A 23,202-nucleotide genomic window follows, 5' to 3' on the forward strand; every position below is an offset into this window, starting at 1 on the left:
CTGGGATAGGACTTGAATTCCTCTGTGAAAATAGAGCCCACTCCAACCCCTTCCATGGATAGATTAGTGGTGGATCTGCCTCTGCTTTTGATGGTAAGAGGCTACTGAAAGAGTCTGGCTTGGGCCTTGCACTAGGGTGGAGACTGAGCTAGGATTCGCCTCCAATACAGCCCCCCATGCCCCAGCCCGGGCTCTCAAAGGCTGGGCAAGGGATGGGACCTTCTTCCACCTCTTCACTCCCCGCCCAACCCAAACACACAGAGGTTTCTCCAAGATGTGTATGCTTCAAGGTCAAGAAGACCCAACAGTGGTCCAGGACACAAACCCCAGTAGGACCTGAGTCTCCAGCGCCTGCCTGAAGCCAACCATTCTTCCTCACAGCTGGGAGGGGGTCAATAGTGAACACCCTTGTGGCTCAGCAGGGCTGGGGGGTGCAGCAGCAAGCCAGCAAGTGGACAGGCAGCTGAGCGCTGCTGAACTGTTGGCCAGGAAGGCAGAGGCCTGTGGAAGGAAGGCCGCCAGAGAGGGGTTCAGGTCTCCAGACCCCTTGTTCCTTTGACAATGCTGGTGTGAGCCCATGGCTAAAATAAGCCTTACCTGTAAAGCTGAGTGAGGCCTCAGTTCAGCCAGTCCTGCCTTTGATAATAGCAGCAGCTTAGAGCCAGCCCTGCCCTTGGGCCTGATTCAGCCCCACCTCCCCGAGGAAACCTACCTGGCCTCTGTCCAGAGCTCAGAAGCCACATCCCCGGGTCTGCAAGGCTCCTCTAACATTTATCTCACAGGCATCACTTGCCTTGCCATTCACTTTTTCATGTGCATTTTTTTTTCTATCAAATCTAATTTGATTTGGTACAGTCAAGGCTCTTTCACTGCCAGGATTAAATGTGATTTCAGTTCTGCCAAACGTCAACCAGTGGAGAGGAGCCTCAGCCATCATGCCAAGCCATTTGCCACTCTGATGGAGACACAGGCTGGAGAAGGAAGGCGAGGCCACTCTGCCAGCTGGTGGCTGAGACTTGCCAGGCACCCAGGCTCCCAGCTGCCCAGCTGCATGGCAGGTCAGGGAAAGGAGGACAAATATTCTGTTAGGCCCGGCAGTGGAACTGAGGTCTAAGAACTGAGAACTGAACCGAATTCCAGAAGCTCTTTGTTCCCAGTTCATTTCCTAGTCCCTAGCCCTGCCCCTCCCACAGCCCCTCACCGGCTGCCACATTGGCCTGCCTGACCCCATACCCTTGGTTCCTGGGAATAGTGAATTGTTCAACTGGATGAGGAGGGAGGAGAAGAAAAAGAAGGCTGGTGGGTTGAGCAGATCTGAAGAGACGGTCCTGTGGCCTCCAGGTTTCCCTGAGGGGAAATAATGGTTACAGTCGGTGGGGAGGGGGTGGAGTGTGGTGAGTCATTGGTCAGAGACTGGGGTGCAGGAATGGGTTTAGGAGTGATGCTAAGGTTCATGGTGGCCCAGGTAATAGTGGCCGGGTGGAGGAGAGAGTCCCTGAGGATCTGGCAGTCAAGAATCAGGAGCCTGAGTGATGAGAAAGTGATCCCTGTGGAGGAGTCATAAGGGCGTGACAGGTGTGGGTGGAGAGGGGGTGTGGGAGGCCAGGCCAAAGCCCTGACAAACACAGGGCCAGTGGTCAGTGGATGACAGCATCAAGGAGTGGGGAGAGGACTGAGCCAAGTGGTGTGAACCGCACAGGAAGGGAGATTTCTCACAAACAGAAGGTGGGTGTGGAGCTTTGTGTATGGCAGAGGAGCCAGGAGGGGCCCTGCCCTGCCTCCAGGCCTGAGTGAGCATGCAGCCCCCAGAGAAGGTGGAAGGGCAACGGGGTGCCAGGACAGAATGCTTGGTCCAGTTAAGGCAGTTGGGGGGAGCTCACAGAAGAAGCTGGGGTTGCAGTTTTCTGTATGTGGAGTGGCAGTTCCAAAGGGTGCAGTGGAAGATTTGAGTGGTGGGGAAGCTGAGGGCTGGAGTCAGAGGTAAGGGGGACAGAGCATCATGGGGGGATGGCTCTTTAGCAAAGTCAGCTGCTAGAAATAGGTTCTACTAAGCATCAGGATCCAACAGAACTTTAAATTGTTCCATTCTGCCTTCCTTCACTTCAGGGTTACATTCACTCTCCTCTTTTTCTGGAGGTGGGTACCATCCTGTTTCTAGGGCTCCTTTTTCATTTTGCTGGAATGCCTCCTTGAGTAACTTTCAGACTAGGTGGACAGAAGCTCTTCTTTCAGCGCCACTGCACACATCCAAAAAGGAAGCTGCTGTTTGCTCTGCAACAGTGTAGCTCCCCTTAGCCTTGGAGGGTGAGGAGTCTTTGGATGAAAATATTTTGCCAGACACACTCTCCTGTCAGTACTGAGTCAGGGAGCTGACAGGAAGGCCAGACCCTTGAGTTCTTCATCTAAGTGGAGGTGTCTTTCCCACAAATCCTGCCCACCTCTGCTGTGGAGGTTTTGCCCATGCTCTATTCAGCTTCTGTATTGGACCTTGACACCTCCAGGAGCCTCTCCCAAAGGCTGCCCTGCTCAAACAGAGCTGGATCAGGCTCTGCAGCTGGGGCAGACAGGAACACAACTGTCCCAGATGTTGAGATTACAGTTCTTTAAGGATTACCCTATGTTTGCTCCTTGGAGTTTGGGGTTTCTTTGGGACTCTTTTGGTGAGAGCCCTCCACATCCCTGGTATACAAGGCTACTGGTCTCGCTGCTTGATTTCTCCACCATCCTGTCGCACCTGCTTCCTGTCTTCCTGGAATTTACCATAATGTCTGGCTGCTGATGGCCTTTCTTGTTTTCCAGCACTCTTATCCTGTCCCTCATGCACACGCATGCACACATGAGCGAATCTTCTGTCATTTCAGAGAGACGCTGGGTAGGAGGGGTGCAGTGTGTGGGCCCAGGCTGCCCCCTTGATCACACTGCCTTCATCTTTGGAACAGCCCCACACAGTTCAGCTGGAACATTCTAATGGAATTTTTCAAGCACTTCCTGTTCTGGGTTGTCCCCTTTGGAGGTTTCTCACATCCTTGCTTTGCAGCGTTGCTAGGGAAGGCCATGCATTATTTAGGACTATTTTCCTGTGCAACACTCCTCTGTGCACAAGAAGTAACTTGATAGCTCCCTATCCCAGGGAAAATGAGGGCCCCACCTGGGCTGTGGGGACCATCTGTGTGGATGACGCTTGTTGGCACAGAGTTCATCTGAAGATGCTGCTTGTGTCCCAGCTGTAGTCACAACCCTTTTTGCTGGGGAAACAGTGAAGCTTGTCAACAGAAAACTCTCCAAATTCCAAATGCTTCCTAGATGGGAGCTGAGGTCTCTGTTGGCCATGACAGGGCCAGTTGGTATAGGGATGCCATATTTTAGAAGTAGCATTACTACAGGTAATGATACACTTGACAATTTGCATGATTAAGTGGATTGACACCTAACAGGTGCAGACCCTGAGGGCAGAGTAGCCAAGTCATTGAGGAAGAGGTGACACTTGATTTGAGTCTGGAAAGATGAGGCATGTTCCTGGCAGGAAGAACAGGGAATGGTGTTCTAGGCAAAAGGAGCAGCATGAGGGGAGTCTCAGGGGCATGAAAGCAATTCTGAGGCTTCGGACACCAAAACCATAGTCTGTGGATAACTGATGAGCACAGTGTCTGCCACAGAGTGTGTGTGTGCTTGCACATGTGTGTGGCTCCTCCTCGTTTCATTCCCTGAAAACAAACAGTGCCCAGGTCTATTTGAGTTCAGCTTTCAGGGCTGTCACTCAAACCCTCCCCCATCTGCTGACCATTGTCTAAAATTACAAGAGAATTTCACCTCTTGATCCTAAGATGTTGATCTTTTTTCAAAATATAAATACAGGGTTGGGGTAGGGTAGTGACTTGTGTCTTGGCATCTTCTCACTGCAGGCAGAGAAGACTTCAGAGGGCCCAGGGAAGCAGCTTGAGCCACCAATCTCTGCACCAAGATCTCCACCCATTTCCATCACAGAAACAGGCCATGATAACTGGATGCAGTAACTTTCCCCATTTTATTGATAGCTAAACAGAGTCCCTGGAAGTCCAATGGCTCACCTAGGGTTGTGCAGGTGGTTAGTGATGGAAAATTAAGGAATATTCAGGTCACTGGAGAACTTTTGAAATGATTACCTTGTCATATTTTTAGCACAGAACCAGACATCCATCCCTGGCTCCAGGAAATCTTCATCAAGAGCAGAACATTGTTGTCAATTAGGATGATGTACTGAGGCATTTGTAGAACCACAATAAGTAAATTATGATTATTTTTAAGGGTGCTTCTTGGGCTGATGGCCTGAAATAAGACACATTTTAGAGAGAACACCTTTAAGGCAAGGGGCCTGTTATGTCATACCATCATCACAGCAGCCCGTAGATGGAGGTGTTGCTATCCGCATTTTACAGATGATAAAAATGTGGAGCCACATTTTTCTCCTCTATTAAATGGGTGTTGGGAGCAGAAGCTAGGATTCCAAGCCAGCTCCTTCTCCCTCATTTTTCCCATTAGGGCAGGCAGGCAAATGCTTCACTTGTGTTGCGTCTCACCAAGTACTTCTGTCAGTGATTTTTTTTTAATGTAAACTTGTTTTTGAAGTATAAGATATATGTAGACAGCACATAAATCTTAAGGGTGCTGCTTGATGATGTTTACAAACAACACACTAGTAGAACCAGAACTCAATTTAAGCAGCAGAAAATTCCAGCCCCCCCGCAGGAATCCCTCATGCCTCCTCCCCATCACTACTCCCTTAAGGTCATCTCTGCCCTAACTTCATCACCTTGCTTTTGCTTCTATACAGAAGATGTCACACAAAATGTACGTTTTTTCACTCAAAATTATGTCAAAAGATTCCTCCATGCTTTTACATATAATTGTGGTTCCTTCATTCTCGTGGCTGATTAGTGTTCTATATGAAGTTACACAATTTATTTTTACATTCCACTGTTGATGGACAGTAGAATTGTTGCTTTCAGTTTGATGCTGTTACAAGTAATGCTCCTATGAGCATTTGTGAATGTACATTTTGGTGAACATGTATATGCTTTTCTGTTAGGTGTTTACCCAGGAGATTCAGCAGTTTTAGTCAATGCGCCTAGTTTTCCAAAGTGGTTGTGCAGTTCACATTCCCACTAAAAGCATTGTGAGCATTCCAGTTGCTCTACATCCTCATCAGCACTTAATACTATCTTTTTCATTTTCGTCATTCTTTTTTTTTCTTTCTTAATTTCAATAGTTTTGGGGGTACAGGTGGTTTTTGGTTTCATGGAAAAAGTCTTTAGTGGTGATTTCTGAAATTTTGATGCACTGCTCAATGTGTAGTCTTTTATCCCTCAACCCCCTCCCACCCTTTCCCCCAGGTCCCTAAAGTCCATTATATCTTTTTTTTTTTTTTTGAGATGGAGTCTCACTCTGTTGCCCTGGCTGAAGTGCAGGGGCACGATCTCGGCTCACTGCAACCTCCGCCTCCCAGGTTCAAGCGATTCTTCTGCCTCAGCTTCCCGAGTAGCTGGGACTACAGGTGAGCACCACCACGCCCAGCTAATTTTTGTATTTTTAGTAGAGACGGGGTTTCACCATATTGGCCAGGCTGGTCTCAAACTCCTGACCTCGTGATCCACCCGCCTCGGCCCCACAAACTGCTGGGATTACAGGCGTGAGCCACCGTACCCAGCTTCATTGTATTGTTCTTATGACTTTGCATCCTCATACCATAGCTCTCATTTATAAGTGAGAACATAGATGTTTGGTTTTCCATTCCTGAGTTACTTCTCTTAGAATAATGGTCTCCAACTTCATCCAGGTTGCTGTGTTTCATTCTTTTTATGGCTGAGTAGTATTCCAAGGTGTTTGTATATACATATATATTATCATATTTGGTTTATCCACTCATTCATTGATGGGCATTTAGGCTGTTTCCATAATTTTACAATTGTGAATTGTGCTGCTATAAACATGCATGTGCAAGTGTCTTGTTCATATAATGACTTATTTTCCTCTGGGTAGATACCTAGTAGTGAGATTGCTAGATCAAACAGTAGTTCTACTTTTAGTTCTTTAAGGAATCTCCACACTGTTTTCCATAATGGTTGTACTGGTTTACATTCCCACCAGCAGTGTAAAAGTGTTCCATTTTCACCACATCTATACAAACATCTGCTATTTTTTGACATCTGTTATTTCTTAAATTATGGCCATTCTTGCAGGAGTAAGTATTTCATTGTGGTTTTAATTTGCATTTCCCTGATAATTAGTGATGTTGAGCATTTTGTCATATGTTTGTCAGCCATTTGTATATCTTCTTTTGAGAATTTTCTATTCATATCCCTTGACTACTTTTTGATGGATTATTTGGTTTTTTCTTGCTGATTTGCTTGAGTTCCTTGTAGATTCTGGATATTAGTCCTTTGTCAGATGCATAGTTTGTGAATATTTTCTCCCACTCTGTGTTTACTCTGTTGATTATTTCTTTTGCTGAGCAGAAACTTTTTAGTTTAATTAGGTCCCATCTACTTATCTTTGTTTTTATTGCATTTGCTTTTAGGTTCTTGGTCATGAACTTTTTGCCTAAGCCAATGTCTAGAAGAGTTTTTCCTGTTATCTTCTAGAATTTTTATGGTTTCAGGTCTTAGATTTAAGTTTTTGATCCATCTGGAGGTGATTTTTGTATAAGGTGAGAGATGAGGATCCAGCTTCATTCTTCAACATGTGACTTGTCAAATCCCAGCACCATTTGTTGAATAGGTTGTCCTTTTCCCACTTTATGTTTTTGTTTGCTTGGTCAAAGATCAGTTGGCTGTGAGTATTTGGCTTTATCTCTGGGTTCTCTATTCTGGTCCATTGGTCTACATGCCTATTTTTATACCAGTACCATGCTGTTTTGGTAACTATAGCCTTGTAGTATAGTTTGAAGTTGGGTAATATGATGCCTCCAGATTTGTTCTTTTTGCTTAGTCTTGCTTAGGCTATGTGAGCTCTTTTTCAGTTTCATATGAATTTTAGGATTGTTTTCTCTTGTTTTGTGAAGAATGATAATGGTATTTTGATGGGAATTGCATTGAATTTGCAGATTGCTTTTGGCAATATGGTCATCTTCACAATATTGATTCTACCCATCCATGAGCATGGGGTGGGTTTCCATTTGTTTGTGTCATCTATGAATTCTTTCAGCAATGTTTTGTAGTTTTCCTTGTGGAAATCTTTCACATCCTTCATTAGGTATATTCCTAAGTATTTTTCTTTTTTTTTTCTTTTCTGTTCTTTTTTTTTTTGCAGCTGTTGTAAAAGGGATTGAATTCTTGATTTGATTCTCAGCTTGGTCACTGTTGGTGTATAGCAGTGCTACTGATTTGTGTACATTGATTTTGTATACTGAAACTTAACTAAATTCATTTATCAGATCAAGGAGCTTTTTAGATGAGTATTTAGGGTTTTCTAGGTATACAGTCATCGGCAAATAGCAACAGTTTGACTTCCTCTTTACAGATTTAGATGCCCTTTATTTCTTTCTCTTGTCTGACTGTTCTGGCTAGGACTTCCAGTACACTGTTGAAGAGCAGTGGTGAAAGTGGGCATCCTTGTCTTGTTCTAGTTCTCAAGGGGAATGCTTTCAACTTTTCCCCATTCAGTAGTTTAATGTTGGCATGGGTCTGTAATAGATGGCTTTTATTACCTTAAGGTATGTCCCTTCTATGCCAATTTTGCTGAGGCTTTTAATCATAAAGGGATGCTGGATTTTGTCACATGTTTTTTCTGCATCTATTGACATGCTTATATGATTTTTGTTTTTAATTATATTTATGTGATGTATCACATTTATTGACTTTTATATGTTAAACTATCCCTGCATGCCTGGTGTGAAACCTGCTTGATCATGGTTAATTATCTTTTTTGATATGCTGTTGAATTCAGTTAGCTAGTATTTTGTTGAAGATTTTTGCATGTATGTTCATTAGGGATGTTGGTCTGTAGTTTTTGTTTTTTGTTATGTCCTTTCCTGGTTTTGGTATTAGGGTGATACTGGCTTCATAGAATAATTTAAGAAGGATTCCCTCTTTCTCTATCTTTTGGAATAGTTTCTTTTTTTTTTTGCAGCATTATATCAATTTAATTTGTAAATGAGGTATAATAGGTACACTGCAAAAGATAAATAAGCATACTGTTCAGTGAATTCTTAAGTATATACACATGTAATCACCACTCAGATCAATACATAGATTCCCAGCACCAGAACAGGGCTCTCTTATCTTTAATGTCAATAGCAACAACACCCCCAGCCCCACCATCTCACCCCCAAGTAACCACTATTCTCACTTCCATCACCATAGATTAGTTTTGTCTATTTCTGAATTTTGTATAAGTTGAGTAAAATATAATTGTTGTATCATTCTTTTTACGCTATATTATATATGATTTATAAGATCAGTTATGTATAGTAGAAGTTTTTGTTTTGTGTGGCATTCCATTGTATTAATATACCATAATTTATTTATCTACTCTCTGATGTACATTTGGGTTGCTTCCAGTTTTTCTTTTTTTTTTATTATTATTATACTTTAAGTTTTAGGATACATGTGCACAACGTGCAGGTTTGTTACATATGTATACATGTGCCATGTTGGTGTGCTGCACCCATTAACTCCTCATTTAGCATTAGGTATATCTCCTAATGCTATCCCTCCCCCCTCCCCCCACCCCACAATAGTCCCCGGTGTGTGATGTTCCCCTTCCTGTGTCCATGTGTTCTCATTGTTCAATTCCCACCTATGAGTGAGAACATGCAGTGTTTGGTTTTTTGTCCTTGTGATAGTTTGCTGAGAATGATGGTTTCCAGCTTCATCCATTTCCCTACAAAGGACATGAACTCATCATTTTTTATGGCGCATAGTATTCCATGGTGTATATGTGCCACATTTTCTTAATCCAGTCTATCATTGTTGGACATTTGGGTTGGTTCCAAGTCTTTGCTATTGTGAATACTGCCACAATAAACATACGTGTGCATGTGTCTTTATAGCAGCATGATTTATAATCCTTTGGGTATATACCCAGTAATGGGATGGCTGGGTCAAATGGTATTTCCAGTTCCAGATCCCTGAGGAATCACCACACTGACTTCCACAATGGTTGAACTAGTTTACAGTCCCACCAACAGTGTAAAAGTGTTCCTATTTCTCCACATCCTCTCCAGCACCTGTTGTTTCCTGACTTTTTAATGATCGCCATTCTAACTGGTGTGAGATGGTATCTCATTATGGTTTTGATTTGCATTTCTCTGATGGCCAGTGATGATGAGCATTTTTTCATGTGTCTGTTGGCTGCATAAATGTCTTCTTTTGAGAAGTGTGTGTTCATATCCTTCGCCCACTTGTTGATGGGGTTGTTTGTTTTTTTCTTGTAAATTTGTTTGAGTTCATTGTAGATTCTGGATATTAGCCCTTTGTCAGATGAGTAAGTTGCAAAAATGTTCTCCCATTCTGTAGGTTGCCTGTTCACTCTGATGGTGGTTTCTTTTGCTGTGCAGAAGCTCTTGAATTTAATTAGATCCCATTTGTCAATTTTGGCTTTTGTTGCCATTGCTTTTGGTGTTTTAGACATGAAGTCCTTGCACATGCCTGTGCCCTGAATGGTATTGCCTAGGTTTTCTTCTAGGGTTTTTATGGTTTTAGGTCTAACATGTAAGTCTTTAATCCATCTTGAATTAATTTTTGTATAAGGTGCAAGGAAGGGATCCAGTTTCAGCTTTCTGCATATGGCTAGCCAGTTTTCCCAGCACCATTTATTAAATAGGGAATCCTTTCCCCATTGCTCGTTTTTCTCAGGTTTGTCAAAGATCAGATAGTTGTAGATATGCGGCATTATTTCTGAGGGCTCTGTTCTGTTCCATTGGTCTATATCTCTGTTTTGTTACCAGTACCATGCTGTTTTGGTTACTGTAGCCTTGTAGTATAGTTTGAAGTCAGGTAGCATGATGCCTCCAGCTTTGTTCTTTTGGCTTAGGACTGACTTGGCAATGCGGGCTCTTTTTTGGTTCCATATGAACTTTAAAGTAGTTTTTTCCAGTTCTATGAAGAAAGTCATTGGTAGCTTGATGGGGATGGCATTGAATCTATAAATTACTTTAGGTAGTATGGCCATTTTCTCAATATTGATTCTTCCTACCCATGAGCATGGAATGTTCTTCCATTTGTTTGTATCATCTTTTATTTCATTGAGCAGTGGTTTGTAGTTCTCCTTGAAGAGGTCCTTCACATCCCTTGTAAGTTGGATTCCTAGGTATTTTATTCTCTTTGATGCAATTGTGAATGGGAATTCACTCATAATTTGGCTCTCTGTTTGTCGGTTATTGGTGTATAAGAATGCTTGTGATTTTGGCACATTGATTTTATATCCTGAGACTTTGCTGAAGTTGCTTATCAGCTTAAGGAGATTTTGGGCTGAGACAATGGGGTTTTCTAGATATACAATCATGTCATCTGCAAACAGGGACAATTTGACTTCCTCTTTTCCTAATTGAATGCCCACCTTCTCCTGCCTGATTGCCCTGGCCAGAACTTCCAACACTATGTTGAATAGGAGTGGTGAGAGAGGACATCCCTGTCTTGTGCCAGTTTTCAAAGGGAATGCTTCCAGTTTTTGCCCATTTGGTATAATATTGCCTGTGGGTTTGTCATAGATAGCTCTTATTATTTTGAGATATGTCTCATCAATACCTAATTTATTGAGAGTTTTTAGCATGAAGGGTTGTTGAATTTTGTCAAAGGACTTTTCTGTATTTATTGAGATAATCATGTGGTTTTTGTCTTTGGTTCTGTTTATATGCTGGATTATGCTTATTGATTTTCATATGTTGAACCAGACTTGCATCCCAGGGATGAAGCCCACTTGATCATGGTGGATAAGCTTTTTGATGTGTTGCTGGATTCGGTTTGCCAGTATTTTATTGAGGATTTTTGCATCAATGTTCATCAAGGATATTGGTCTAAAATTCTCTTTTTTTGTTGTGTCTCTGCCAGGCTTTGGTACCAGGATGATGCTGGCCTCATAAAATGAGTTAGGTAGGATTCCCTCTTTTTCTATTGATTGGAATAGTTTCAGAAGGAATGGTATTAGCTCCTCCTTGAACCTCTGGTAGAATTCGGCTGTGAATCTATCTGGTCCTAGACTTTTTTTGGTTGGTAAGCTATTAATTATTGCCTCAATTTCAGAGCCTGTTATTGGTCTATTCAGAGACTCAACTTCTTCCTGGTTTAGTCTTGGGAGAGTGTATGTGTTGAGGAATTTATCCATTTCTTCTAGATTTTCTAGTTTATTTGCATAGAGGTGTTTATAGTATTCTCTGATGGTAGTTTGTATTTCTGTGGGATTAGTGGTGATATCCCCTTTGTCATTTTTTATTGCATCTATTTGATTCTTCTCTCTTTTCTTCTTTATTAGTCTTGCTAGTGGTCTATCAATTTTGTTGATCTTTTCCAAAAACCAGCTCCTGGATTCATTGATTTTTTGAAGAGTTTTTTGTGTCTGTATTTCCTTCTGTTCTGCTCTGATCTTAGTTATTTCTTGCCTTCTGCTAGCTTTTGAATGTGTTTGCTCTTGCTTCTCTAGTTCTTTTAATTGTGATGTTAGGGTGTCAATTTTAGATCTTTCCTGCTTTCTCTTGTGGGCATTTAGTGCTATAAATTTCCCTCTACACACTGCTTTGAATGTGTCCCAGAGATTCTGGTATGTTGTGTCTTTGTTCTCGTTGGTTTCAAAGAACATCTTTATTTCTGCCTTCATTTCGTTATGTACCCAGTAGTCATTCAGGAGCAGGTTGTTCAGTTTCCATGTAGTTGAGCAGTTTTGAGTGAGTTTCTTAATCCTGAGTTCTAGTTTGATTGCACTGTGGTCTGAGAGACAGTTTGTTATAATTTCTGTTCTTTTACATTTGCTGAGGAGTGTTTTACTTCCAACTATGTGGTCAATTTTGGAATAGGTGTGGTGTGGTACTGAAAAGAATGTATATTCTGTTGATTTGGGGTGGAGAGTTCTGTAGATGTCTATTAGGTCCACTTGGTGCAGAGCTGAGTTCAATTCCTGGATATCCTTGTTAACTTTCTGTCTCGTTGATCTGTCTAATGTTGACAGTGGGGTGTTAAAGTCTCCCATTATTATTGTGTGGGAGTCTACGTCTCTTTGTAGGTCAGTAAGGACTTCCTTTATGAATCTGTGTGCTCCTGTATTGGGTGCATATATATTTAGGATAGTTAGTTCTTCTTGTTGAATTGATCCCTTTACCATTATGTAATGACCTTCTTTGTCTCTTTTGATCTTTGTTGGTTTAAAGTCTGTTTTATCAGAGACTAGGATTGCAACCCCTGCTTTTTTTTGTTTTCTTTTGCTTGGTAATCTTCCTCCATCCCTTTATTTTGGGCCTATGTGTGTCTCTGCACGTGAGATGGGTTTCCTGAATACAGCACACTGATGGGTCTTGACTCTTTATCCAATTTGCCAGTCTGTGTCTTTTAACTGGGGCATTTACCCCATTTGCATTTAAGATTAGTATTGTTATGTGTGAATTTGATCCTGTCATTATGATGTTAGCTGGTTATTTTGCTTGTTAGTTGATGCAGTTTCTTCCTAGCCTCAATGGTCTTTACAATTTGGCATGTTTTTGCAGTGGCTGGTACCAGTTGTTCCTTTCCATGTTTAGTGCTTCCTTCAGGAGCTCTTGTAGGGCAGGCCTGGTGGTGACAAAATCTCTCAGCATTTGCTTGTCTGTGAAGTATTTTATTTCTCCTTCACTTATGAAGCTTAGTTTGGCTGGATATGAAATTGTGGGTTGAAAATTCTTTTCTTTAAGAATGTTGAATATTGGCCCCCACTCTCTTCTGGCTTGTAGAGTTTCTGCCGAGAGATCAGCTGTTAGTCTGATGAGCTTCCCTTTGTGGGTAACCCAACCTTTCTCTCAGCTGCCCTTAACACTTTTTCCTTCATTTCAACTTTGGTGAATCTGACAATTATGTGTCTTGGAGTTGCTCTTCTCGAGGAGTATCTTTGTGGCATTCTCGGTATTTCCTATATTCGAATGTTGGCCCGCCTTGCTAGATTGGGGAAGTTCTCCTGGATAATATCCTGCAGAGTGTTTTCCAACTTGGTTCCATTCTCCCCGTCACTTTCAGGTACACCAATTAGACGTAGATTTCGTCTTTTCACATAGTCACTTATTTCTTGAAGGCTTTATTCATTTCTTTTTATTCTTTTTTCTCTAAACTTCTCTTCACGCTTCATTTCATTCATTTCGTCTTCCATCGCTGATACCCTTTCTTCCAGTTGATCGCATCAGTTACTGAGGCTTGTGCATTCGTCACGTAGTTCTTGTGCCTTGGTTTTCAGCTCCATCAGGTCCTTTAAGGATTTCTCTGAATTGGTTATTCTAGTTATCCATTCGTCTAATTTTTTTTCAAAGTTTTTAACTTCTTTGCCATTGGTTCAAACTTCCTCCTTTAGCTTGGAGTAGTTTGATCTTCTGAAGCCTTCCTCTCTCAACTCGTCAAAGTCATTCTCCATCCAGCTTTGTTCCATTGCTGGTGAGGAGCTGTGTTCCTTTGGAGGAGGAGAGGTGCTCTGATTTTTAGAGTTTCCGGTTTTTCTGCTCTGTTTTTTCCCCATCTTTGTGGTTTTATCTACGTTTGGTCTTTGATGATGGTGATGTACAGATGGGTTTTTGGTGTGGATGTCCTTTCTGTTTGTTAGTTTTCCTTCTAACAGTCAGGACCCTCAGCTGCAGGTCTGTTGGAGTTTACTGGAGGTCCACTCCAGACCCTGTTTGCCTGGGTATCAGCAGCGGTGGCTGCAGAACAGCGGATATTGGTGAACCGCAAATGCTGCTGCCTGATCGTTTCTTGGGAAGTTTTGTCTCAGAGGAGTACCTGGCCGTGTGAGGTGTCAGTCTGCCCCTACTGGGGTTGCCTCCCATTTAGGCTACTCGGGGGTCAGGGACCCACTTGAAGAGGCAGTCTGCCTATTCTCAGATCTCAAGCTGCGTGCTGGGAGAGCCACTACTCTCTTCAAAGCTGTCAGACAGGGACATTTAAGACTGCAGAGGTTATTGCTGTCTTTTGTTTGTCTGTGCCCTGCGCCCAGAGGTGGAGCCTACAGAGGCAGGCAGGCCTCCTTGCACTGTGCTGGGATCCACCCAGTTCGAGCTTCCTGGCCACTTTGTTTATCTAATCAAGCCTGAGCGATCGTGGGCGCCCCTCCCCCAGCCTTGCTGCTGCCTTGCAGTTTGATCTCAGACTGCTGTGCTAGCAAAGAGCAAGGCTCCATGGGCGTAGGACCCTCCGAGCCAGGTGCGGAATATAATCTCCTGTTGTGCCATTTGTTAAGCCTGTTGGAAGAACGCAGTATTAGGGTGGGAGTGACCCGATTTTCCAGGTGCCATCTGTCACCCCTTTCTTTGACTAGGAAAGGGAATTCCCTGACCCCTTGCACTTCCCAGGCGAGGTGATGCCTCACCCTGCTTCGGCTCATGCACGGCGCACTGCACCCACTGTCCTGCACCCACTGTCCGGCACTCCCCTGTGAGATGAACCCAGTACCTCAGTTGGAAATGCAGAAATCACCCGTCTTCTGCGTCACTCACACTGGGAGCTGTAGATTGGAGCTGTTCCTATTCGGCCATCTTGGCTCCACCCCCCCAGTTTTTCAATATTACATATTAAACTGCTATTGGGTTGTGTCCGCACCAGCCAGGAGCTTTCCCTGACACAGAAGAGGGAGATGATCTGAAAGTCTATAGGCAGCAGCAGCAGCAGTGGAATCGTTTCAGAAAGACTAGTACCAATTCTTTTTTGAATACCTGATAGAATTCAGCTGTGAATCCATCTGGTCCTTGACTTTTTTTTTTGGTGGCAATTTTTTTATTATCATTTCAATTTCACTACTTGTTACTGGTCTGTTCGGAATTTCTATTTCTTCCTGATTTAATCTAGGAAGGTTGTATATTTCAAGAAATTTTTCTATCTCCTTTAAGTTTTCTAGTTTGTATGTGTAAAGGTGTTAATAATTCCTGTGAATGCACTTTTGTATTTCTGTGGTATCAGTTGTAATATCTCCTGTTTTGTTTCTAATTGAACTTATTTGGATCTTCTCTTGTCTTTTCTTGGTTATTCTCATTAATGGTCTATCAATTTTGTTTGTCTTTTCAAAGAACTGGCTTTTTGTTTTATTTATCTTTTGTATTTTTTGTTTCAATTTCATTTAGTTCTGCTGTGATCTTTGTTATTTATTTTCTTCTGCTGAGTTTGAGTTTAGTTTGTTCCTGTTTTCCTAGTTCCTTGAGGTGTGACCTTAGATTGTCTATTCATGTTCTTTCAGCTTTTTGATGTAAGCATTTAATGCTATGAACTTTCCTCTTAGCACTGCTTTGACTGTATCCCAGAGGTTTTTATAAGTTGTGTCACTATTATTGTTCCATTCAAAGAATTTTTACATTTCCATCTTGATTTCATTGTTGACCCAAAGATCATTCAGGAGCAGATTATTTAATTTCCATGTATTTGTATAGTTTTGAGGGTTCCTTTTGGAGTTAATTTCCAATTTTATTCCACTGTAGTCTGAGAGGATACTTGATATAAGTTTGATTTTCTTAAATTTATTGAGACTTGTTTTGTGGCCTATCATGTAGTCTATCTTGGAGAATGTTCCATGGGCTGAAGAAAAGAATGTATATTCTGCAGTTGTTGGGTAGAATGTTCTGTAAATATTTGTTAAGTCCATTTGTTCTAGGGTATAGTTGAACTGCATTGTTTCTTTGTTGACTCTGTCTTGGTGAACTGTCTAGTGCTGTCAGTGGAGCATTGAAGTCCCCCACTATTGTTGTGTAGTTGTCTATCTCATTTCTTATGTCTAGTCATAATTGTTTTATAAATTTGGGAGCTCCTGTGTTAGGTACATATATATTTAGGATTGTGATATTTTCCTCTTGGACTGATCCTTTCATTATGATATAATGTCTCTCTTTGTCTTTTTTTTTTTTTTTTTTTTTTGAGACAGAGTCTCACTCTGTCACCCAGGCTGGAGTGCAGTGGCGTGATCTCAGCTCATTGCAAGCTCCGCCTCCCAGGTTCACGCCATTCTCCTGCCTCAGCCTCCCGAGTAGCTGGGACTACAGGCACCCGCCACCATGCCCGGCTAATTTTTTGTATTTCTAGTAGAAATGGGGTTTCACTGTGTTAGCCAGGATGGTCTCAATCTCCTGACTTTGTGATCTGCCCACCTTGGCCTCCCAATGTGCTGGGATTACAGGTCTGAGCCACCACGCTTGGCCCCCTCTTTGTCTTTTTAAACTGTTGTTGCTTTAAAACCTGTTTTGTCTGATATAAGAATAGCTACTCTTGCTTGCTTCTGGTTTCCATTTGAATGGAATATCTCTTTCCCCACTTTACCTTAAGTTTATGTGAGTCCTTATGTGCTAGGTGAGTCTCTTGAAGACAGCAGATACTTGGTTGGTGGATTTTTATTCACCTTGATGTGGTACTCTCCTGCTTCCCCTAGGGACGGGGCTACCTGAGAGCTGGACTGCAAAGATTGGTATTGCTCTTCTGGGTCTAACCATGCAGTGGGGCTACCAGGCTCTGGGCTGGTGCTGGGAAATGTTTGCAAAGAGTCCTATGATGGGATCTGTCTTCAGGTCTCCCAGCTGTGGATACCAGCACCTGCTCTGGTGGAGGTGGCAGGGGAATGAAGTAGACTCTGTGAGAGTCTTTGGTTATAGATATGTTTAGTGTGCTGGCTTTCTCTAATGCTGGTTATGCTAGCAGTGAGGTTGTAATATGGACAGACTTGGGACCCACTTGCTAGCCAGGATTTGGCAGGCAGTGGAATTAACTCCTGTTTCTCCTTCCTTGGAGCAAGGTTGTTCTGTCATGAGTAGCTGTAATGTCCTGAGTTGGTTGGCCTCCAGCCAGGAGGTGGCGCTTTCAAGAGAGCACCAGAGTTTTTTTCCTGTCTCACAGAATTTGCAGTTTGCCTGCTGCTTCTTTTCATTATGTTATCTTAATTACGTCTGAGAGTTACAGAATGAATAAAAATTTAGAAGTAGACAAACATATGAGTCCTCATTTTTACATTAATATACACATTAAATATAAGTAGACAATAAAAAGTAGAAGAAAAGCCTATTTTTAGAAAAGACCAAATTAATAGCTCCTAACAGTGTCAGGGACATTTATTTGTTCATCAGTTGAGTCTACATAGACAATCTTTGAATCACCACAGCTGTTTGAGCAAACCTGGATTGGAGGACAAGCTATGTAGTTAACTCTGAATTTTGGCTAAATATTTGACAACTTCTAAGCAGATCCTATCAGGCGTCTTCATCACTCCAGACTTCAGTCCCGGGCATCACAGGAAAGAGGATGTCATCATTTTAGTCTTCCTTGTTGGTATGTAGCAGAGTCATATTATGGTATTAATTTCTACTTTCCTGATGATTCATGAAGTTGAGCACTTTTACATATGTTTATTGGCCATTTGGATATTCACCTTTATGAACAGTGATTCTTTTTCAGTTTTATCTTTAGTCAAAAAATAGTTCTAAGAATAGCTCCCATACTGGAAAATTCTGTGCTTCCCTTCCTATCTAGGTGATTATTTCCAAGCTTTGACATTTGGTAGTTCTAAGAAAAGCCTCAAAGCCAGGGGAGGTGAGAAAGAAGAGCCAAGGGAATGGGCGCAGCCAACGTTGGGCATCCTCTGAGCTCTTAAAGTTCCACAGTGGGGGCAGGAACTCAAGGACTTTCTCTGTGCACTTTGGAATTGTTAGTTTACTCTCCCCTCAGAAGTTAGGAGAGATGATTTATATTTCACATTTAGAGCTAGCAACGTACTCTGAACTCCTTTTCTTTCTTCCTTTGGAATTTAGGCTCTAGATTGATTTCAGTGACTGCAGAGAGATGAAGATAAAAGGCATTCTGTCCTCTTCAGCCCTTAATTGGGCAGGCAACACACAGGGAGTTGGGTTTGCTGACAAGGCTAAGCATTTTGGGCGTTGAATACCTATTATATGCCTAGGGCATTAAAGTGATAAGAAAATCTCTTAAAGTCTGCCAATGATTTTGAAACTTTAACAGCTCAGTTTTCCTGATGCCAGATGGGGGACAGGGAGTGGGAGAACTGGGTACAAGGGTGTTGCTGGAGGAGAGATGGGGACACCCTGAGGGAGGGTTGTCAAATGTTGGCCTAGGCACAGTGATTGGGTGACTGGGAGGTGAGCGATCAGCCTTCTGCGCCTGGAAAATAGGGCATGGCTGGGCTTCCCCTGTCCAGCCTCATTTTGTATGAGAATCAATATACTGTCTCCATATTTGACTATTCTGGAGATTTTGTACAAGTGGAATTATACAATAAAAATAATAAATAATTTTTTAAAAAAGAGGATACAAAAAATAAAAAAAAAAAAAAGATAAAAAAGAGGATACAGAGGTGAGTGTTTGAAGCCACTAGTGCTCCCTGCAGATAGCCTTGGGATCTGCCCTCAAGTGAAGGAGAGCTGGATGTACTCTTGTGCACAGCTTCCAAAGCATGCTCCCCGAGCCCCACTTTAATTTTAATGGCTCCCCTTATTAACTCTGCAGCTCAGGTAAATAAAAATTCCTATGAAACATATTCTTGACTCTTGACTACATTCCCATGTAAAAAGTACTTCTCACTGCAGGTCATGATAAAAAAATGTTTGAAAGCTGCAGGCCTTGGGTGGATCTGTAGAGGGCCTTTCTCTGTGGTACTATTCCTATCACAGCTCTTGTGTTAGTATTTACCACTCAACAGTTTTGTTGTATCTTAGTACATTATAGGATGTTTATGAATATCATTTATTCTATTACCAAAAAAGTATTAAGATGCAGGTTCAGGCTTCCAGCATATTCCTGGAGGATTGGGGAAACCAGGCCTGTACAAACCATACCAGATGCCATGTGATCACCATCATCATCTTCCTTCCAGCTGATGCTAACTGATCAGCACTGTTCCTCTCCCCACAAACTTCCAGCCTGTCCTGTTTTATTCCTCCTTTGCCTTTGCCTGTTCTCTCTGCCTAGGATACCCTCCCCACCCTCATGTGCCTTTAACCCTCCTATTCACTCTTCAAAACCCCATAATGTGTCCTCTCTGTGAAGCTTTCAAACAGCTCTTCTATATAAGAAATTCTCGTTTCTGTACCTGTATATTTAGGAATTATTGCATATATTACACTTTATTAAAATGATTCACCTATTTAAAATCCCAGATCATGAGCCTCCACCACCCCCCTGCCCGCCCTCACCCTCTTCCAGAGCTGCCTCTGGTGCTAGCTTAGTTATCCCTGTATCCCCAGGGCTAATCAGAGGGCCTGGACCAGAATAAGAGCTTAATAAGGGTGTCTGCAATAAACCTAGTTAAAGTTGGTTTAACTGGTCCTATGTCCAGTGGTTCCATTATTTATGGATTTTAACTTACAAATTTTTCCAGAACTAGGTCCTGGAAGAAAATGCAACCCGCTGCTGACCATCAAGGAAAGCTATAGGGGAAGTTTCAGGGTTCACAGGCATTTCAGACAGCCTCTCAGAATCTAACCTGTTTGTAGAGGAAACCCCTCTGCAGATCCACCCAAGGCCACCAGCTTTTAAACATTTTCCATCATGACCTGCAGTGAGAAGTCCTTTTCACATTAAGACACACTAGGCCGGGTGCGGTGGCTCACGCCTGTAATCCCAGCACTTTGGGAGGCCGAGAAGGGCGATCACGAGGTCAGGAGATCGAGACCATCCTGGCTAACACAGTGAAACTCTGTCTCTACTAAAAATACAAAAAATTAGCCAGGCTGGTGGCGGGCGCCTGTAGTCCCAGCTACTAGGGAGGCTGAGGCAGGAGAACGGCATGAACCCAGGAGGCGGAGCTTGCAGTGAGCCCAGATTGTGCTACTGCACTCCAGCCTGGGCGACAGAGCAAGACTCCATCTAAAAAAAAAAAAAAGACACGCTGAACACCTACATCAGAGATCAGAGACAAGGCTTTCATGAAACAATATTTATCCTTGCTATGGGTATTGCTCCCATTTTCTCTTTTTTTAAAAAAAATTATTGCTGGTCACCACCCATTGAATTGATTTTGTGACTCTTTAGTCTCACTGGTTGCATTCCACAGTCTAACGAACACTGCTCTAGGCCTTCAGCTTATGTAACCAGAGAAATCTTCTCAGAGGAAAAGCCATTGGCCCTGAAGGCCAGCTCAGAGGAGTGGGCAGGAGGCGGTATGCAGTGGGGGCTGGGATGAGAAGATGCCAGGATGGCACGGGGCACACTCTAACTGCTTCCCTCTCATTGCAGCCGAGCCCCTGCCACTGATGGACCTGTGCCGGAGATCCGTCCGCTCGGCCCTGGGCCGCCAGCGCCTGCAGGACATCAGCTCCCTGCCCCTGCCTCAGTCTCTCAAAAACTATCTGCAGTACCAGTGAGCCGAGCCTGATGGGCAGCACAGACACAGACACACACCGCAGGGCCCGACCCGCCTGTCATGCACAGTCCCATGGCACATAGGAGAAAGGATCTACCCTTCTCCCGACTCCCCAGGACACTCAGTTCTTTCAAAGACCAGAATGTGGTACCAACTTTGGAAACGAAAGGTCTCTTGCCAACAGTATCTACTGCCCTCGAGGCAGCCCTCCCAAGTCAGACACCTCCTTCGGAGCCACAGAGAGCCTGGAGTTTGCACCTCCTGGAAATCCTGCCACCAACCAGGACACAGCAGCCACCGTATTGATCAGAGAGCCTGTTTCCTTATTCAAGAGAATGAATAAAACATTTAGGTGGGAGACTTTCTACTGTGTGCCCCGTTGCAGACAGGGCCAGGGAGAAATTAGCCAGTGCAGGGAGAAAATTGCCTCTGAATAATGAATGATGAAAGCAGCCTGACGCCGTGCCCCTCCTGGCCCACACCCCTTGCCAGGGCAGCAGGATTGTCACACCGTTTTAGGACTTTGTGCCACTTTGAGAGACTGTTCCCAGGCGGCCCAACCGCAGACCTGGCAAGTGGACAGTGCAGTGTGGAGACACCTTCTGGCTTACCTCTTTGAACGTTGTTTACCTACCCCTTTCCACGTGCCCCCCTTCCCAGCCACTGACTCACAGTTCTCTAGATGCCCAGACACCTCTCTTCAGGGAAGATGAGTCTGACTGGTTTGCCCCAGGGAAGAGTGTATCCTTAACATTATTTTAAGTAGCATTTGCATTTTAAAAGAGGAATGCGGAGAGGACAGTACTTAGTCCAAAGGTGCTAATGGGGGTACTGGGGGCATTGTGACACCCAAGTCTGATGTGTCCTGGGTTGGGGGGCCTTCCTGGAGTGTCAGGGTCTCTGGGCAACGTCCATTCAGGGTGCGGCATGGCTGTCACAAAGCTTTATTTGAGCAAATTATTTTTTCACTTTAGGAGACTTCTACGAGTTTGTTTCCTGTTTCAAATGTGTGTGTGATGTGCTGTTTATTTATCAGCTTGAGGTCCGTGGGGGCAGCCTTGTGACTGGAAGGGTGGATATGGGAGACACATTCTCTACCTGCTCCGAGCCTGGTCCTCTCGCAGGAATGCTGCTGCTGCCTCCGCCGCCACTGCTACCGCCACCTTTTATATGTTTCAGACACTCTCTGCCCAGACTCATTTTTAACTGGAAATCATCACAGCAGTGGGATATCAGAGCCCCAGACAGCACTGCCTCTTCCTCCCCGCCCCACTGCCCCCACCTTAATGTGAATTTGACTGATGAATGAGGAGCGTTTCTAATAAAGTTTGTCATTCAGTCCTTCAGCTGCGTATTAAATGTTGTTTGGGGAGGGACCCAGAGAGCTTCTTCCATCAACCTGCCTGGTCCATCAGACTGATAGAAGCCAGGCACGTGAATCCCTCTTTAGACATTTCTTGTCTCTTCTGACTTGTGGTCCTTGCTTGAGCCCAAACTCCAGCTATTTTGCAAAGGCCTGCCCTGGACAAGAGAATGTGCCTGTGTCCTGGGTCCATGCAAAGCTGACCTTATGGTGGAAAAACAACTCAGCCTCCTGTTGCCAGAGCCAAGGGGTAGCCCTGCAAAGGGGCTTAGGGTCAGGCAGGGCAAACCCTATGGAACACCAGTTTCCAAGTGGACTGGAGGTGGGGCTGGATGTGACTGTAGCGAATGCATGTTATCACCAAGGAGCAGCGCAAATTGTTGAAGTGTGAGTGTGAAGAAAGGCCAGGCTCAGAGCTGGTAGCAATTCAGGAGTTAGAGTCAGGATAGGGTCTGGGTAAGCACTGGAATAGCATTCACTCAGGAGTACCAGCCAGCAGCATGCACTATGCCAATTTCCAGGGACCTAGCACCCAGGCTGATATATCTCATCCCCAGAGATGTGTAGTACAGCATAATAAAGTGAGAAGGAGCTCATGAAGAGGGGTGGATGAGAATAGAATATGAAGGGAAGGCTTCCTGGAGGAAGAGGCACTCTCCAGACTTGTTATTTTAAGGGCAGACAACTTTCCTGAGGACCACCAAGAGACCAAACTTGCAGCACCTGCCCCCAGGGGTAATGTTTCCAGCTCTGACCTCAGGGCTGGGCTCTGCATCAGGCAGCTTTCAGTCATTTTGTTTGCCAAAGGCAGCTTCCTGTGGCCATGGCATGGAGGGCTTTGAGGCTTTGTGTGTAGGAAGCCTGGGTTTGAGTCCCAGCTTCATCGTTTATGTGCTATGACCTTGGGGAAGTCACTTCCTTCTGTGCACACTGTGCTGGCTGAGCCAGGTAGCCAGTAACTGGGGACTCTTCCTCTCCCAGCTCATGGAGTCCCCATCTCAGCACCAGCTTTCCAGCTTGGATGCATCTGTCTTATCTCGGCTTCCAAGCCTCACTTATGTGGTTTCCCTCACCCCAACAATGTCCTCCCCATCTTTACCCTCTCAAGGATCTGTCTTAGAGTGGCTTCCTCGAGGAAGACCTCTTTAACTACTCCCCCCATCTCTGCTTCTTCTGAGAATTCAGCTCTTCATGTCCTGACCTGAGGATGCCACTCCTGGGGCCCAGGACCCTCTCCTGAGCACTGGGACTTGAGCTCCTCTGCCCTGTGGTCTCACCTGCCCAGGGAGCTATGGACCTTTGACAGGCAGGGCCTCTGCCTGCTCCTTCCCACACAGCCCAGACCAGACACATGGGCT

General features: G+C 43.9%; 1 protein-coding gene across 2 annotated transcripts in view; it reads left to right on the forward strand.

The window, feature by feature from the left end:
* SPSB4 (splA/ryanodine receptor domain and SOCS box containing 4) overlaps positions 1-21,827 on the forward strand; it is a 96,795-nt gene extending 74,968 nt beyond the window's left edge. The window contains exon 4 of one of the 2 annotated variants that reach the window (XR_010125768.1): positions 20,355-20,441. Coding sequence is in view for 1 of the 2 variants with exons in the window: in XM_054480141.1 (XP_054336116.1) it covers positions 20,355-20,482 (128 nt within the window). In the remaining variant the exon portion in view is untranslated. Of the gene's footprint in view, positions 1-20,354 lie in introns of both variants that reach the window. The other variant, XM_054480141.1, reaches the window with a different exon arrangement.
* Positions 21,828-23,202: the final 1,375 nt, after the last annotated feature.

This window comes from Pongo pygmaeus, chromosome 2 (assembly GCF_028885625.2).
Source record: "Pongo pygmaeus isolate AG05252 chromosome 2, NHGRI_mPonPyg2-v2.0_pri, whole genome shotgun sequence".
Taxonomy (NCBI): Eukaryota; Metazoa; Chordata; class Mammalia; order Primates; family Hominidae; genus Pongo; species Pongo pygmaeus.